Source organism: Camelus ferus, chromosome 2 (assembly GCF_009834535.1).
Source record: "Camelus ferus isolate YT-003-E chromosome 2, BCGSAC_Cfer_1.0, whole genome shotgun sequence".
Classification (NCBI taxonomy): Eukaryota; Metazoa; Chordata; class Mammalia; order Artiodactyla; family Camelidae; genus Camelus; species Camelus ferus.
In genome coordinates, this window is record NC_045697.1 from 15,106,512 (window position 1) to 15,124,626 (window position 18,115).

The following is an 18,115-nucleotide window of genomic DNA, read 5'->3' on the forward strand; positions in this document are numbered from 1 at the left end:
CATCCCTGTTCCGAGGCCTGCAGGATACCCTGTTTCACTGCAGTGCACTCCAGCCCTACAAATTCTCCCCAGTCCACACTCCCAATCATTTCTCCCATACAATCTGCTCCACTGCTGTCTAACTCCCACTGTGGCCCCCACTGCCACAATCCTAAGTGGAGCCGCCACCCTGTTTCCATCCCTGACCACTTCCCTCCTGTTTCTGCCCCTAACCCTCTCTTGCAGGGGTCAGAGACTTATTCCAGAAGGCTCAGATGGTAAACATCTTAGGTTTTGCAGGCCTAGAAGTTTCCCCGACAACTACTCAGCTCTGCCGTTGAAAAGCAAAAACAGCCGTAGGTGTCACATGATGAATAAGCAAGATTTTGGACACTAAATTTGAATTTCATTTAGTTTTCCTGGGTCATGAAATACTATTCTTCTTGTGATGTTTTTTCAATCACTTGACAATGTAGAAACAATTCTTAGTTAATGGACCATACAAGAACAGGCAAGGGGCTGGACTTGGTCCATGGGCTATAGTTTGCAGACTCCTACTCTACCGTACATCCCAAAAGAGCAGCCAGTGATTAGCATGATTGCATTTAACTCCTGCGTAGACCCTTGCAACGGCTCTCAGTTTCACTCAGAGCAAATGTTCAGGCCTTCACCATGGCCTAATAAAGCCTTATACATTCTGGTCTTTTTTGTTCTCTGCCTTTATCTCCCATGACTCCAATGACTCCCTTTGGTTTTGCTCTGCTCCAGCTAACTAACCTGTTTTCTGTTCCCTGAACACACTGAACACAAGCCTGCCTGGAGCGGGGTGGTGTCTTTGCACTGGCTGGTCTCTCTGTCTGGAACTTGTTTACCCATATGTTTCCTCACCCTCTTGCTTGCATCAAGACTTTGATCTAACATAATTCTCTCAAGAAGTCTATCATGATCCCTTTATTTAAATTTTAACCACCTGTTAGGGGCTGGCTATGTTCTCCTAAAATTGATACACTGGAACCCTAGCCCCCAGCACTTCAGAACGTGACTGCATTTGTAGATAAGGTCTTCAAAGAGGTGATCCAGTTAAACAAGGCCATTACAGTGGTGGTGGTGGGGTGCCTAATACAGTCTGACTAGTATCTTTATAAAAAGAGGAAATTTGGACACATGGGAAGATCTCAGAGGCATGTCTTCACAGAGCAAAAACAGCCATGTGAGGACACAGTGAGAAGGTGGCTATCTATAAGCCAAGGAGAGCATCCTCAAAAGAAACCAAATGTGCCAACACCTTGATCTTATCGCCTTCCAACCTCCAGAGCTGTGAGAAAATAAATTTGTTGTTTAAGGCATCAGATCTGTGGTATTTTGTTATAGAAGCTCCAGTAAGCTGACACATACCCCAACTCCCAAAGCCCTCCCAAACCCACGTACCCTGTTCTATTTGACCCAGAGCACTTATCAGCCACTAACATACTACTTAATTAACCAACTTAGCATGACGATTATCCAATCCCCCACTGCATGTGTGCAGTGACCTTTTGCTTACTGATGTGCTCCATGTCTCCAGAACAGTGCCTATCAAGAGGGTAGGTACTCCACAAATACCTGCTAAACAGATGGAACCTAACAATGCATTACCTCTACACATCTCCTCCTCTGTGTCTGTGTTCTTTCTGGATGGTTCGATTGCCAGTGCAGCATCTCTAAACCTACAGCTACTAAAACCCAGCTCAACTACCACCACTGCCTAAGAGAGGCACAGACTTGCCCAAGGTCATACTGCTAATCAGTGATGAAGCCAGGTTTCAAACACGGGTCTATTACTAGAGGTCAAGGTCTGAAACATACAGTTGCACAAGTAAAAAGGAAAACAAAAAGCTTACTTTGATATAAAAACTTCAGTATCACATTAAATGAAACAAAGAGAAAGACACACAATTTACCTAAACTCTTAGAGGCTTGAATGGGCTGACTTCATATTTCCAATGAATGCTTTTCTTATTCTAAACTCTTGAGAATGTAGTCATTGTGTATTCTTCAAATTTACATAATGACTGAAATTTTTAAAATTCATATTTCACAATAAAATACTTCTCCAGGTTGAGCATATTTTATCAGTAATAACTGAAGTCTCAAAGCATAAATTAATGAATTACATTAAATAAATCTGACCTTCCTAAAGATAGGATTTTAATCTATGCATACCTCTCATCTCCTATGATATTTCATAAAGAATTTAAGAAATTAGCAGGTTCTTAATATTGACTTCTGAAATAGATCATTTCTACTTTGCATTGTTGTTGTTTAATTCTATTATACTTTGTTCTCCAGGAAATAGGTAAGACAGAACAGTTATTAACTTTATCCTTTGGTGAGGGGAAAAAAAAAAACCCTTTATTTAACTATTGATTTTTAAAAATGTAAGGGCTTTAGACTCATAAATTTTTAGCAAAAATATCCTTGCTCCACGTATTGGAGCAATATATAAGTAATATGACATTTTTAGGTAGAAGGTTTTTTTTAATAAGAGAGCATTAAAGCATAATTAAGTACAATCCTTCAAGTATACAGATTTTAAATTTCACCATTTTTGAAGGATATTTTTGAGTTACATATTCTATTTGTTGTTTGAAAATTTTAAATTGATATGAACTGAACACACTGTGACCTTTCCTGAGGACTCCAAAACAACTGAATGGTGTTGGCTACACTTAGCACTGATTTATCAGTGCCCAAAACAGGGCTTAGGACTACCCGAATGAGTACTGATCCCAACTGCTATCATTAAACATACTGGCTTGAAAAAGTATTTTTTAATATTTAATTGGGATCAGTTAATTTTTCTGATGAAGAAACAGGTATGGGAAGAATGTAAACTTGCCCAAGGTCACTGGCTAAAATACAATGGTGCTAAGATTTAAGTTCAGGTCTTCTTGGCTGCCAAGACCAGGTATTTTTATCAGACCAAGCCACCACCACAGGCACTTACTACAATGTAAGGTTGTGAGAACAACGTCTTCTGGAATGGTAGCGTAATGGACTAGTAATAGGACTAACCACCTCTCATGATCTTGATAAAATCACTTGAGTAACTCAGTCTTCAATATTCTCTTCTGAAAATAAAGAAGTCAGACCAAATAATTGCTATGATCCATTGAGATTTTGCATGTCTATGATACAATGGCATACCCAACACAACTATTTATATAAATAACATAATCTACGTAGCCTTGCTTTCATTATTGTCGTTATGCTGTGTATTTTCACTATTTTGATGATGAACAAGCTTCTCAACCTTCCAAGACCACAGACTATGCCTTTCCTTGGACATGAGCGAGGAGGGCATCACTGAAAGACACATTTGCATGTATCTGGGTATATGCCCAGCAGTTGGCTGTCTGGTTTCCCTTGGGGATCTTTAGCAGACACAGCATAAAACCTGATCTTTAACATTCTAAAAGCCAGTTTATAGAACTGGCTTCATGGCTCTTTGAAGACTTTTGACTTTTGTTTGGCTCAGAGAATTATAAAATGGTTAGAGAACTCACATATAAGTAATAAAACAGGCTCCAGTATTTTAAGGGTGCATCATAGAAGAGGAACATGACTCTTTGGCAGGCTTTAAACTTCTCATCCTAACCTGGTTACCTTGCAAAATGGAAATCTTCCCAGTGTAAAGGTGATAATACTGAGCTAGGGGAACTTAAAACTTTCTCAAAGGGGTATGCAAGCTGGGGAAGAAAACTGCGGATATATCAAGTTTAAATCCTGATTGTATATATTATACATACTTAAAATTACAGTACAGCCAAGGTGGTATCTTTTTCCAGAAGGTTTACCATAGTTAAAGACTGAAAGAACCTATACCTGTCTACACTATCATTTTAAAAACATGAAAATGTAATCATTATACATGTATGATGTTCATTGTAGAAAAATGAGAAAATACAAACACATAGAACTTTACACGTAAATCATTCACCGGATATGTGCCTTTTGAAACAAATGAGAAAATATACCACACCTACCTCTATTTTAAAATGGATAGTTACAATTCCTCTGTGCACAAGTAGAGAGAATTCAGACTTCCAGGGCTCCGGATTATCTACACAGTTTCTATAATGGGAAGAAGTACTGGGCAGAGATAAGACAGCAGCAGAACCACAGCAGAGATTAGAACCAGTGAGTAGCTGACGCGGCCAAGATCAGAAGGAATGATACAGGCAAACAGTCACAAGGCTACCGACTTTGGGGGAGACATGTAGTGAAACAGAGGCAGGAGATGTAGCTCTGTCCCTTAAAAAGCACTGCTGTGCAATTTAGTCAAACATCCAATAACTACTTAGTAAACATTTACTGTGCACTAGGCATGGTCTAAACACTGGAGTACAATAATGAACAACACAAACATGATCCTTAAAAAGAAGTTCACATCCCAGTTTTATAGACACCTATAAATAATCTAAATTATTTTTCCAAATTTGGGGGGGGGGGTAATTTGGTTCATTTATTTATTTTTTAATGGAGGTGCTGGGGATTGAACCCAGGACCTTGCACATGCTAAGCATGTGCTCTACCACTGAGCTATATACCCTCCCCACTAAATTATTTCAGATCATGGTAATTTCTGTGGATAAGGTGACCATATATCTTAGTATGTCTGGGACAGTCTTGGTTTATGCCTGTATTTCTGCTGTGATTATTAAGATTACCTCCTTGTAGCTCTCAAAAGTGCCCCAGTTTTGGCCACCTTATCTATAAAAGACATTTCAGAAAGCTGATTAAAAGAAAGTCATTATGAGAGGGGCTATTTTGGATTGGATGGTCAGCAAGCAGCTTCATAAAATGATGTTTGAGCTGAGAATTAAAGTTATCACAAGCTCTTCAGACTTAGTCTGAGTTTGAGGAGGGAGAACTGTGTCGTGAAACAAACACACAGCTTGGATTCTGACTAATCTAGTTTTATATCTTAGTCTCGCCACACCCGAGATTTGGCACCTTAGGATGGCTTCCCCATGGGATGCTCAAGCGGTATAATCTAAGACTGGTAACGTGAGTCAGAAAGGAACACACTAAATTATATGGAGAAAGAAACTGATCCTTACTTATAATATCCTCCCACAAATCTATATTTTTGAACAGATACACAGTAAACACTGTGCTAGGTAAAACTGGAGAATTAAATACTTTCATGCGCTTAGAAGATTCTGATCTATCTGAGATACAAGTCTTAAAACCTGAATCTGTTAAATAATACAGAGTTGATGAGTAATTGAATGCTGAACAATAGGAGACAGGCAACTTGGAGTGTGAGAGTTCAAAAAGGAATGAAATAAAAGAACATCAGAAAGTGAAGACAGGTGCTTAACTGTAACAGTCACTATGTGACTGCTCAGTAAGCCACAGAAGCACTTTTCTGGACAAGGAACAGGACCTTCTGGTGGGCTTTGCTGGTAGTTTCTGCAGCAATTCAGCGTTTTAGCAAAATTTCCTTCTCCTACAAATAATCCCACTGATCCTCTCTCTCCCAGCCACGTTCTCACCTTCCTTCCCTCTTGCCAGATTCTCTCTCCCTAATTTTTTTCAGAGGCACATATTTTAAAGGCTTATTGCCTCATCTGGGTTGCCCATTGTCCTCACCTCTCTTTGGCTAAAACCACAAGAGAAAGCTACCCTCTGCTTTTGGAAAACTTAGCACATGTTGGCTTGTTGAGTTGACTATTTTGCATTTATTTGCTCCAGGCAGAGGAACGTGGGGCAGGAAGGGATCATGAAGAAATAGCTTACAAAACCACAAGTTCAGCCTTTAACAACCACTTAATACACTTTAGTTCAATGAATAAATGGCAATTATTGTTATTGAAAACTAACATAATAAAAGACAAAAGAGTTTGAAAATTGCAGTCATTTATATATGTTACTTTCTAACTATTCCTAATTACCAGGAAGCATATAATGATTAGGTATCCAATTAGCTTTAGGGAAAATGTATTTAAAAAAAAAAAAAAAACCAGAACATCCTACAGATATTAGCTCAGTCATAATGACAGAAGTTACTCATTTGTTGAATGTTTGCCAGGCACAGAAATATGTGGAAGAAAACCCCCATTTTGCTCAGAGCGCCTGGGTGATTTTCACAATTGTAGAATTAAGGACAGAGCTAGAATTCCAACACAAGGCTCCTAACTCTTTTTCTGTGCAAGGCGTTGCTCTCTGGAAGCATAGCTGGAGGCTGAGCAGAAAGTGCAGCTCTCCTGGAACACATTCTCAGAATTGTTTGCCTTTGTTTTTAATGTCATATATTTATATTACGGGCATTAAGACTGTGACGAAAGGACACTACAGGAAGCAAAACAGAGCTAGATAGTGAGCCAGACATGAGACGCATAAAGAAGGATGTCAAATGATGGAACGCCTTTCACAAGTTTGCTCCTTCACACAAAACTCGGCACAGTCCTCCTCCTCCCATCCCGGCCACTCATTCAGTTCTCCGACTCATTCTCCCTGAAAATAACAATTCGTTAGCCCTCCTTAGCCAGTATTATATGTTGATCTGCTATAGAGTCCTTTCACCTTTTTGAAAAAAAAAAGAGTGAACATGAGCCCCCTGGGAAGAACATCCTGAGATGTTCTGATGGCACGGCAGCACCTCTGTCAGGCAGAAGAAATGGAGACCTGTTAGGCACAGACCTACGGTTTGCAGAGACTTGATCAAAACTCGTTTGTTTGTCAAACTGTTTGCCATACACTGCAAAAGACATATATTAATGCTGATTTCAATCATGGCCAGATGGATTTTGCTTTTTTCCCACAAGTAAAGGGCAGCTCCTCCGATCCTGGCTCCTTCCCCCCAAACCACATTGTATCCCAATGTTGGAAAAAGTAGCTTGAAGAGAAAATGTAATTTTTCAAAAGCAGTCCATCACCAGACTCAGCAAGCACAGGCCACAACCAGATCATCCTGGGTGGCAATGCCACCTACCTCTACAACAAGCATCACCTTGTTTCCACGTGCCATTTAATGTGACAGTGACATCGCCTCAAAAACAGAGTCCATTTGTTTGAAGGTGTAGGTTTCTTTTCCTTATAAAGTTTAAGAATCACAGAGAAATTCTGAACAGAAGCTATGTGGTCAAAGTAAAAGATAAACAACGATGTTGAAAGATGGGGTAGAATGACAGGCGCCCTAGGAGTCACCCCAGGGCTATGAGTAGCCTGCTTGTGCCGCTTTCAGTATCTTTTGAGGGCAAGCAACTGTGACCAACGCCAGTAATTTTAAACAAAGAAAGCCTTGTGAGTGGGAGGGGGTGAATATAAAATAATAAATAGGGTCATGAGCATCCTTCTCTTACTTAGAGTAGCTTTCCCACTGGCTTCTAGGATAGGGTCAGCGTGTGGAAACACTAGCAAAAAATCTGAGGTTGGGAAGGAGAGGCCAGCAATTTCCTTTTTTTTTTTTTTTTTTTTTGCCTGAGCTTCCTTCTTGTCAGGTCCCCATGGGTTGGCTGTGTCCCTGGACTAAAGGCCACCTTGCCTGTCAAGCAGCCTTCTGCATACAGGTTCCCTCTCCAGGCTTCAGAAATGGTTCTCACCCCTGGCTCCTTCGGCGCTCTCCTGTTACTAGACCTTACCTTACCTCCTCTTGATTTCCTTACCCTTTCCCATGTACAGTCCCTTTATTAAATGATTTTCCTGAGATCTCCTTCCTGCCAGGAACATAACTGATACATATCGCAATCAATGTATAATATCCTCCGCTACCTCTGTGCTGTATGGTGAAATGTTAATATTTCTTTGCATATTTAAATGAAGCACTGATGTGTAACTGTTGAAGTTTCTGCTAAGAAATCGCTGATTACCTTAACCAAATGGGGCAAACACAGCCTCTCCAATGAATATTAGCTCTTCCTTCGAGACCACATGATTAATTTTGTCAATCAGTCAAGAAATGAGTTTTAAGAGTTTAACATGACGAAGACATGATATCAGATTGCCACTACTTTGAAGTTCTCACAATGATCAAAACAATCTCCTCTCTGGAAGAGTCTTTAAGCCCTACATGTTCACCTAATATATGAATTATGTGGTAAAGAACACAAAGTACAAGGCTATTAAACATTAATGTGCAGATTTTCTTCTGAAATGAAAGAGGCAACCAGGAATCCACACACACGGGTGTTTTGCCCAGTGAGCCTAGGGACCCTCTAACCAAACTGGGCAGCACTGGCAGCTGAGATTAGGCAAGATGCTGAATCTCTCAAAATAGCCCTTCACTCCTGAATGCAAAGTCAAGTTCATTCATCGAGGCCAAAATCATTTTTCTGAGAAAGTTTAAAATGTAAACTCTTCTGGGAAAACCAACGCAATTACATATTCCTTGGTAGTCAAGAATAAACAACATCTTTTGCTCTCTTATCTGAGGGCAGGTTTCAACGGGAGAAGCACAAGAAAACTGAGCATAACCTGGTGGCATCTTATGCGCATTTCAATAATGCACATTTTACACAGTGCTGTAAGAAATACGATCTCCCTTTATCAGCCAAGTCTGAATGAATTAAAAAATAAAAATGTAATCAAGAAGAGCATCATTTCAGAGCTGGCAGGCCAAGTGATGATAAACTGTTTATTCCATTTCACATGGCAGGGCCACGTGAACTGGGAAATAAAAACTCTGGTCATCTTTTGCTAGGATGAAACCTGAGTTTTGTGGATTTTTAATGATGTGAGGTCTTCAGGAACACATCTTTTGCATGAGGTGTATCTGCCCTGTATTTAGATGTGGCAGAGATGAGGGACAGAAGAGGATGTCAGAGGGAATAGAAAACGTGGTGGGATGTGTAATCAGGGGGGAAAGAAGAGGCAGAAAAAAGAACTGCATGGCGTGAGAAACAGGCTTTCTTAAGTCTCTTATTTTGCTAAGCATCCCCCTTTATTTTCTATTCACACTTTAAAAATGCAACATAAAAAGAAATATCTAAATCTTTATATCACCAGCTCGTGAATGGCTTGATCTACACTCACTTCAATACTGATAACACTGGAAGTTAACTCAATGCAAATTTGGGAAACAAATGCTCTCGCTCTCTCTCTCTCTCTCTAAAATTCTACTCGATGAAACGATGAATGCTAATGTCATGCTTTTAATAATACAATTTTATTAAATCTGAAGTACTCCAACCCACTAGTTAAACACCAATTCAATGCTTAACAGAATGTTCTGCTTTGAATTGCTTCCGTTTCCCAGGTGGAGCGCTGAACTTCGCCACACCTGTGGCTTGCAGTCTTGAAGTCTGCAACAGAGCTCCAGGCAACAGCCCCTCAGACATATGTTTTGGGACTAACAGGAAAATGTTCAGGTCTTGATGTTTCAAGAAAACTATGAACAGAGAATTGATAAATGTCTAAACAACCTCTCAAAAAGTACCACAAAACATTCCAATACTAAATTTCACACGTAAAGAAGAAACAGTTTAAAATTTGGTATCTGTCACAGCTTTGAGCCTTTTAAATGGGTCAGTGATTTATACGACAGCGTGTCCTGTAAGTTCCTATAGTTCACAAATTGTCCATCAATAGAATAAGTCTCATACTACTAACGTCATATTACAATTCCCATAAAGCATCTCCATTGTTTCAAATGTACAAGAATATATTGGTTACCATGAGCCCCATCTAGATTTGAATAGAATGTGGCACAAGAAGATGTAGGTCTCAAATTGAGAAGGAATTAGGATAACTGATCCTGTGTCGCATGACACCACATATTGCACGTGGTTGCCACTGACTTATTATGTTTGCATATGGATTTCTGAGGTTTATTATTACCAAAGAATCTTTTAAAATGCTGATATATTTTCATGATACATAAGGCCAATATATGTGTTCGTAAAATCCACTCTTTGAAAAATGATTTGCCATGAGAAAAATATATAAAAAGTTCCTGGTAAAATGAAGGTATCTTGTTTTATCTGGACAAATCTTTACCACTGAATTTGCACTCTCAAACATAAAGATTATTTTAGAAAAATCACTGATTTTAAATTATTTATTTATAAGCAATCCTAGTCATTGCCAAAACTTGTATGAAAAGCTCCCAGGAAAGAAAACTGCTTTCCTCTAATGTGTGATAACACTAATAAGACACATCAAAGGGGAGTTTGTGCCCATGAAAATTTCTTTGCACTTCAAATCTTCTGTTTGTGTAAAGCCATGGGCATTCTGGTATCAAATGAAAGGGAACTGCCAGCCATACAGATTATGTGTTTCAGAAATAACTTGTTTTCAAGTGTAAAACAAAATCACTATTTCCTTAGATCACATGTTTCATTGAAAAAGTGAAGATAAAGGGCTTGTTGGTAAAATGATAAAACAAAAAACATCATCCAAGGCATATTCATATTGTTTTAAATTTTTGATAACTACAAAGACATACGCTGATTGTTCAGGATTCAATTAGCAGCTGCTTGCATATATCCAACCTTAAAGCAAATTTTTTAAACTAATTCAACTCTGCTTCCTACTTCTTCATTAATTACTAGCTAAGGGACTTGAAAGTGCTCTAATGAATTTACATTAGATTCTGCAATATGAACAGTCTATACTATCACAGCACCTAGTAAGTGCACAAGCTGGCTTTTCCAAGTTGCATTTTGAGCAGTTGTAAAGATTCCGGCTGGATTTTTACAACATTTAGCATTAGAGACTGAGCCGAAAAGAATTTTTACAAGAAACAAGTTGCTGTAATCACATTTCCCAAGTTATAAATCTATCTACTACTTTATAATACTCTGTCCTATTTCTCAAAGCCCTTATTTTTCTCTCCTGTGGTTCAACATGAAAAGAAGGAATCCTACCTATATTGATTTCTAAATATGCATTAAATAAGGCTTAAAATATTTCTGCTATCCTAGCTTTCCGTAAATTTCATATTATAAATTATCTTGCAGTCATTATTAGCAAACCATCACATTTTGGAGTCAATGCTTATGGTTTATGACTTCGAAACTGTTTATCATCCCCATAAAATTCTTTGAAATCAGAAGTTTCTGAAACCTATACACAAATAGACTGAGCAAAAAAAAGGGCAGAGCACTGAACCCAAATCCAGTAAGAAATAGGTAGAATCTTAAAATTGCCTTATTAAAGAGAAAAATACAGACTACCATGGAAACCTCATAGAAAGCTTTCTTTTAAAAATATTTCTCTAATTTCATAGCAAGATAAAAGATCATCTACTGAGAGTTGCCCAATAAAATATGATATTATAAATGACACACCATCCTTAATTGAATGTTTCATGCAAATATCATACTGGTATTATTGATCACAATTGACATGATACAGCAAAGTCATATTGGGACTAAGTTTAGAAGTGTAAAAACTGGGTGAAAAATACAATGGAGCTCCAGGTTAACAAAAGTCAGATACGGATTCTCAATGATTATTCTTAAAAGCATCAAAAGCCACCACAATTTGCACTGCTTAAAGATTAGCATCCGATAACAGTCCTATTAATGTCTTTATTAATACTTAATAATGCTCTAATAAATCATTTGATTTTTACAGTTATTCCCTTGAAGCTGTTTTTCCTAATCTGCTTGTCAACATAATCATATATGCAGTTCTGCTCTTCACCATCAAGAGTTTACTTCCTAAAGAAAATGTCCCTCAAATTCATCTCTCAACCTTGCATCATAGTGTAGAGGTTTCTCTTCTAACTCTTCTTTCTCATAATTTAGATTGAAGAAGACAAATTTAAGTTGAAAAAAATAAAGCTATCAATAATTCGTCGGTCAGAATCAAAGTGTAGTATTATATCAACCAAGATTTGCCTCTCAGAAGTTTGATAGTCCATTAAAAATGCCTATTATCAGAGTCAAAGTAGTTTTGGTCCCACCTGTCACTATCTTAAAGACTGCATTGCCTAGGAATTTCACGGGCAGCAAAACTGCTGGTTTAGCCTCATAATTTTGGAACGTCTTAAAAATATTTTCTTTCTATCAACACTTAGATTTAAATAGAGTTTCTATTTCAATCATGCAAATTGTTAAACATTAAAATCCACTGCAATGAAACAAATATCAAAGCTCTCATGGACATTATGCTCTTCAGCTGTTTTCATATTTTGCTCACATTCTGCAAGGAATTCAGAAATCCAAAAGAAATGTTCTTAACTCTTTCACTGTTAAGTTCTAGAATCAAATACCGGAAATAATCTATGGATTATAATGATCAAAGAGTTCTAGAGAATTTCTAAATACCTGCAGGAAGAACAGCTTTGTGATTTTCCAGCAAACTGCAGCAAGCGGGAGAGAGGGGAAAAAAAACCCTCACACAATCATGCATTTTTAAAAAATCTTTCTACTCTGCAGACACTGCCTCCTTCGATTGAGGCACATTTAACAACGGCACTGCCAAAAAGACATAAAAGATACATCCACAGAATCCAGTTCTCTCCCCAAATTACAGCTGCACTGCACACATTTTTAGAAACGTGGATCTCAGCACACACTACTGTATTTTATTGACAACATTAAAAATAAACACGACACAGAAATAGTGAGCCTTTCCTATTCCATTTCAACTTCGGTACTATATACTCCACCAGCCTCTATTTAAAAAAAAAATTCATTACCTGTATGAAGAGAACCTGTTAATAGTCTGAGAAGGTACTGGGCAAATTTCAATATTTCACGTTTACACCGTTTTCTACAGCCACTCATCTTAAGCAACAAGGTATTCCTCTGAGGAGAGCCAGAAGTCTTTGCCAGTAAAAAAAAAAAAAAAAAAAAAAAAAAAAAAAAGACAGTCTCTGAGGGGAAAGTTCTTTCTCAGTTTGTGTCACAGGCTGCCTTACAACTCCTGTGGAATTAGCTGTTAGTGCCTGAATCAGAAATTCCTTTAAAAAGCTAGACAAGCCGGATACAGACAGAATAGTAACAGGGTGCCGAGAAAGGGCTGCGGCTCGGTACGGTCACCAAGTTCTTCTGTGGCAACAGATAGGCTGCTGCTTCACACTTGTAGTAACCCACTGTGGTTCAGCTCAGCATCCCTCTCCAGGAGCGATCTCAACCTCACAGACCATTCAGAGGGAGGCGGGGCCTGCAATGCCAGCTCATCAATGAATCAGCATGTAAGCAGGTGAGGGGACAGATGACAGGTCACTGGGGCTGGAACCTTTTGGATACCAATAAAAGGAGCCTGCTAATGCAATCAAGCCTGCTGGGGAGGAATCTCAGGAGCCAAGGCTGCACAAAATGATTTCCCCACTCCACTGCCAAAAAAGGCAAGTAGGAAAGCATGCTGTTCAAGGTCAGACACCAGACAACTCCCTGGTGGTGTTAATCAGACTCAGGAAGCCTAAATGGTGAAAAGGCTCATTTGAGAAGCGGACCCTGCTTGTAGACAAACAGAGCTGGAGATTTACCACCAAACACAGGCAATGCTCTTTTGTCACAGATAAATATATTCCACTTCATGGGCACAGAAGTGGAAAATAAGCTGTTCTCCAAATTTGGCTGTGTTTTTCTGCACTGTCCAGGCGCAGGTGTTTGGAAAGTAGGGGGGAAAAATTACTGTCTCCTTTAAAATACAGTAGCCTGAAAAACCACAACTCTTAAGCCCCTATAATTTGCCTCCAGGCAACAGAGCTCCAAAACTAACTTAACTGCATTATCCTAAGAGAAAGAGCTGCCTCAGTTTCTTCGTATTTCTAAAAGGCAAAGTGCAACCTGTAGCTCCTTACCAGTTGACTTATTTTAAGTTAATAGTGAACAACTGAGAGAGTTTGCAATTCTCACAAAGTGCTTTTCTATTAAAGACAGAGTTACAGAGGTAGGCAGTTGCTATAAAAGCTAGGTAAATACAGGCTTGCCTTCTCGGAAGGTGCACTTTTAGGTTTATTTTATTTATTTATTTTTTTCCATTCTTGAGTGCCTTGGGCAGTTTCAAGGATTTGTCTCCCTCTAATTTATATTCAGAGTGTTTGTTTATGTATTTGTTTTTGCCTGTTTTGCATATATATATAAACATTACCTCCCAGAGATTTAGTATATATTGATGTACGTCCTCCATATTTTAAATACCTAGACAGATCTTTTTTTTTTTTCTGACAATTATAACAATTCTGGTTGGAACGAATATTTCTCAACAACACTATGCGTGGAATGATGTTCTTTTACAATAAAGAAAGAAGCACTCCTGGAATCGTGGACAAACAGATTTAGCAGCAACTCACTCTTCTCTCTAACCCTCCCAGATTCTCACCAGACTCACTGGTATAATCATCTGAATGGGATAATGGAGCATGCTTTCCAGGAATTTTTCAGAGCTTTAGTTGAAAGTCTCTGAGATTAAAACAAACAAACAGAAAAGGTTTATACATAAAGGTTAGCAATATATGTTTTAAAGTTCTTGCTCCCATGCATTTGCTGTGAGTGATGACAACTCTGACTCAGTTCAAAATAGGCAGAAATACACTAGAATAGTTGGGACTGATTATTTGAAAGCCCTACTTTCTTGTCTATAAAAAGGTAACAGGACATTTTGTTCCTTTGATGGAAAGTAAAATAAGATATGATGTAGCTGACATTAAGCACAGCAATTCCATTCATTTATGCAAAAATTATGTACTTAGCATTTGTTGTGTTCCATTCAGGGTTCCAGGTCCTGGAGATACAGCAGTAACCAAGAAAGGCAAAGCCCCTGTGTTCCTGGAGCCTACGTCTCGGATTTGAAAACAATAAATTAGCAGAGTAAATAAGAAAATATCACTTTGAATAAGTGCTATGGAGACTACTAAAACCAGGTTGATAGAATAGAAAATGAACAGGTTGAACAGCTAGTGAAAAGATTTCTTAAAAAGACAGTTAATCTGGGATATAAATTACAAGAAGGAGCCAACCATCAACTATGAGATGTCTGAGAAAGAGCATGTCGGGCAGAGTGAAAAGCTTGTGCCAACACTCCAAGATGGAAAAGAGCTTGGCATCCTCAAGAAACAGAAAGAAAGGTATGGCTGCAGAAGTGTACTGAGTCAGGAGAGCTTAAGGAGATGATTTCATAGAGGAAGATGGGGGCTACGAGCCAGGATCTACTAGTATATAGGGCTTTATAGCCAGGGTGAGGAATTTGGATTTAGTCTATGTGTACTGGAAAGTCACTCCAGGAAACGAGAAAGTTATATGATCTGTCAGCTATATAAAGGATGAAGTGGAGGGGAGTAAGACTGGAAGAAGGAACACATATGAGGAACATCACAGTGATCCAGAAGAGAAATGATGGTGGCATGGCTTGGAGTGGAAGGAGATGTGGTTGGATTTCTGGATATATTTTGAAACAGAATTTGTAGAGTTCGGAATGAGGGAAAGAGAAGAATTAAGAATAACTTAGTTTAGGGCTTGAACAATTAGATGAATGAATTGGTAAAATAGCAACACTATGGGTAGACTATGGGAGTTAAGAAAATTAAAAATTCTACTTTGGACATACTAGAATTAAGATATTTTAATGTATTCAAATTCAAGATATATATATTTTAAGTAATTCATTTAAAAATACCTATTTAAAAGGATGATATCATTATAGAAGCTGCAGATATCAAAGGATAATAAGACAATATGATAGAGAACTCTATAGACATAAATTTGACAATTTAGATGAAATGGATCAATTCTTTAAAAACTCTACCAAACATGAAATAGATAATTTGGACATCTTTATAATTGTTAAATAAATTGAATTTACGATTTTAAAACTTCTCAAAAGAAGAAATCTTCAGGCTATATGATTTCATTGGAGAAGTCTACCAAATACATGAAGACAAATTTATATCAATCCCTCACAATACCTTCAAGAAAACAGAAGGGAGGTAACACTTCCACACTCCTTTTGTGAACACGGTATTACCCTAATAAAGACAACACCAAAAAACTAAACTATGAACAAAGATCTCTCACTATATAATATAGACTCAAAAAATCCTTAACAAACATTAACAAAAAATTCAGCAATATATAAAAAGGATTATGTACCACAACCAGGTGGGGTTCAGTTGAAGGCCATAAGGCTGTAGACTGACTTGATATGGAAAACCCAATCAAAGTAACCTACCATAGTAACAGCTGAAGAAAAAGAATCACATAATAATATCTATTGATTCAGAAAAAAATATATGACAAATTCAACATGCAGTCATATTAAAAAAAAATCAGTGAGATAGGAATAGAGGGCAACTTTCTCAGCTCAATAAAGCATATCTACAAAAACCTACTGGTAATATTATACTTAGTGGTGAGAAACTGAATGGTTTCACCCAAAGATCAGTAACAAGGCAAGAAAGAACGCCTGCTTTGACCAGTATTATTCAATCTAGTGTTGGAAGTATTATCAGTGCAATAGGTAAGAAAGGAAGTTAACAACATACAGATTGTAAAAAAGAAAATAAAATTCTCCTATTTGAGGATGACATGGTTGTCTATGTAGAAAATTCAAAAAAACTAAAACAAAAAACAAAAAACAAAACCTCCTAGAATTAATGGTGAGTTCAGCAAGGTCACCGATGATACTAGCTAAACTGACTTCACTTGTACTACTAAGAGTCCGCTGTGCTAGCAATAAACAGGACACTGAAAATTAAAACACAGTATCATTCACAATTGCTCAAAAACTGAATACCTAGGTTTAAATCTAATAAAATATATATGAAATTTGTATGCTGAAAATGACAAAAACCTCTGATGAAGGAAATAAAAGAAGATTTAAGTCAATGGAGATACTCTGTGTTCATATATCGGAATACTCAGCATAGTAAAGATGCCAATGGTCCCTAAATTGATATACAGGTTTAACACAATTCCAATCTAAATCTGACCAAGATTATTTTTTAAATATAGAAAAGATTATGTGGATTATAGGGAGAGACAAAGGAACTAGAATAGCTGAAACGATTTTGAAAAGAAGATTAAGTCTTGAAATAATTCTACCTGATTTCGAGAGTTACGTGGTTTCAAGACTGTGGCATTGGTAGAAAGATGGGCGCATAGTTCAGTGGGACAGAACAGAAAACCTAAAAAGAGATCCACACAATTATCACAACTGATTTTTGACAAAAGATGCCAAGAGAAATTCAATGGAGAAAACAGAGTCTTTCAGCAGGTGGTTCTTGGGCTATTGGACATTTATAGTCAAAAACAACCTTCACCAAGATCTCATACCTTATACATATATTATTAGTTCACAATGGATCATAGAATTAAATGTAAAATTATAAAAGCTTTAAAAAATAGGAGAAAATCTCTACCATTTGAGGGTAGGTAAAGATTTTTCAGACTTGACACCAAAAGCATTACTTACAAAAGAGAAATTGCTAAGTTGGATGTCATCAAATTTAAAAACTCTCACTCATCAAAGACCCTGTTAAGAGGATGAAAACAAGCTATAGAGTGGAAGGAAATATTTACAAACCACATATCTGACAAAAGACTAGTATCCAGAATATGTAAAGAACTTACAAAAAATAGTAAAAAGCACACAATCCAATTAGAACATGAACAAAAGACACGAAGACATTTCACAAAATAAGATATGCAAATGGCAACAAAGCATATCAAAGATACTTGATACCATTAATCATTACTGAAGTACAAAATAAAACTACAATAAGGTATCACTATACATCTATTAGAATGGCTAAAATGAAAAATTAGTGTTCAGACCAAAGGTTGGTGAGGATGCAGAGAAACTGGACCATTCGTATATTGCTGGTGGAAGTCTAAAATGGTACAGCCACTTTGAAAAAATAGCGTGGGAACTTTTTAAACGAATTCTAAACATACATCAACCATTTAACCCAGCAGTTGTACTCCTGAGCTCTTATCCCAGAGAAATGAAAATACATGTCCAGCATTTATAGTATTTTTGCCTGTAACAGCCCCAAACTGGAAACAACCTAGACATTCTTGAAGGAGTGAATAGTTAAGCAAACAGTGGGACATCCATACTAGCAAGAAAAAAGGAACAGACTATTGATATCCACAACCTGGATGAATCTCAAGGGGATTATTTGGAGTGAAAAAAAGCCAATTGAAAAAGGTCACATATTGCATGATTTCACCTATATAACATTCTTGAAATGACAAAA

General features: G+C 37.5%; 1 protein-coding gene across 1 annotated transcript in view; it reads right to left on the bottom strand.

Moving 5' to 3' along the window:
* Positions 1 to 13,507, bottom strand: part of KCNIP4 (potassium voltage-gated channel interacting protein 4) — an 813,618-nt gene extending 800,111 nt beyond the window's left edge. The window contains exon 1 of the mRNA XM_032494781.1: positions 12,611 to 13,507. Within this exon, the coding sequence (XP_032350672.1) occupies positions 12,611 to 12,698 (88 nt within the window). The 5' untranslated portion in view covers positions 12,699 to 13,507. The remainder of the gene's footprint in view (positions 1 to 12,610) is intronic.
* Between the last annotated feature and the right edge of the window lie 4,608 nt (positions 13,508 to 18,115).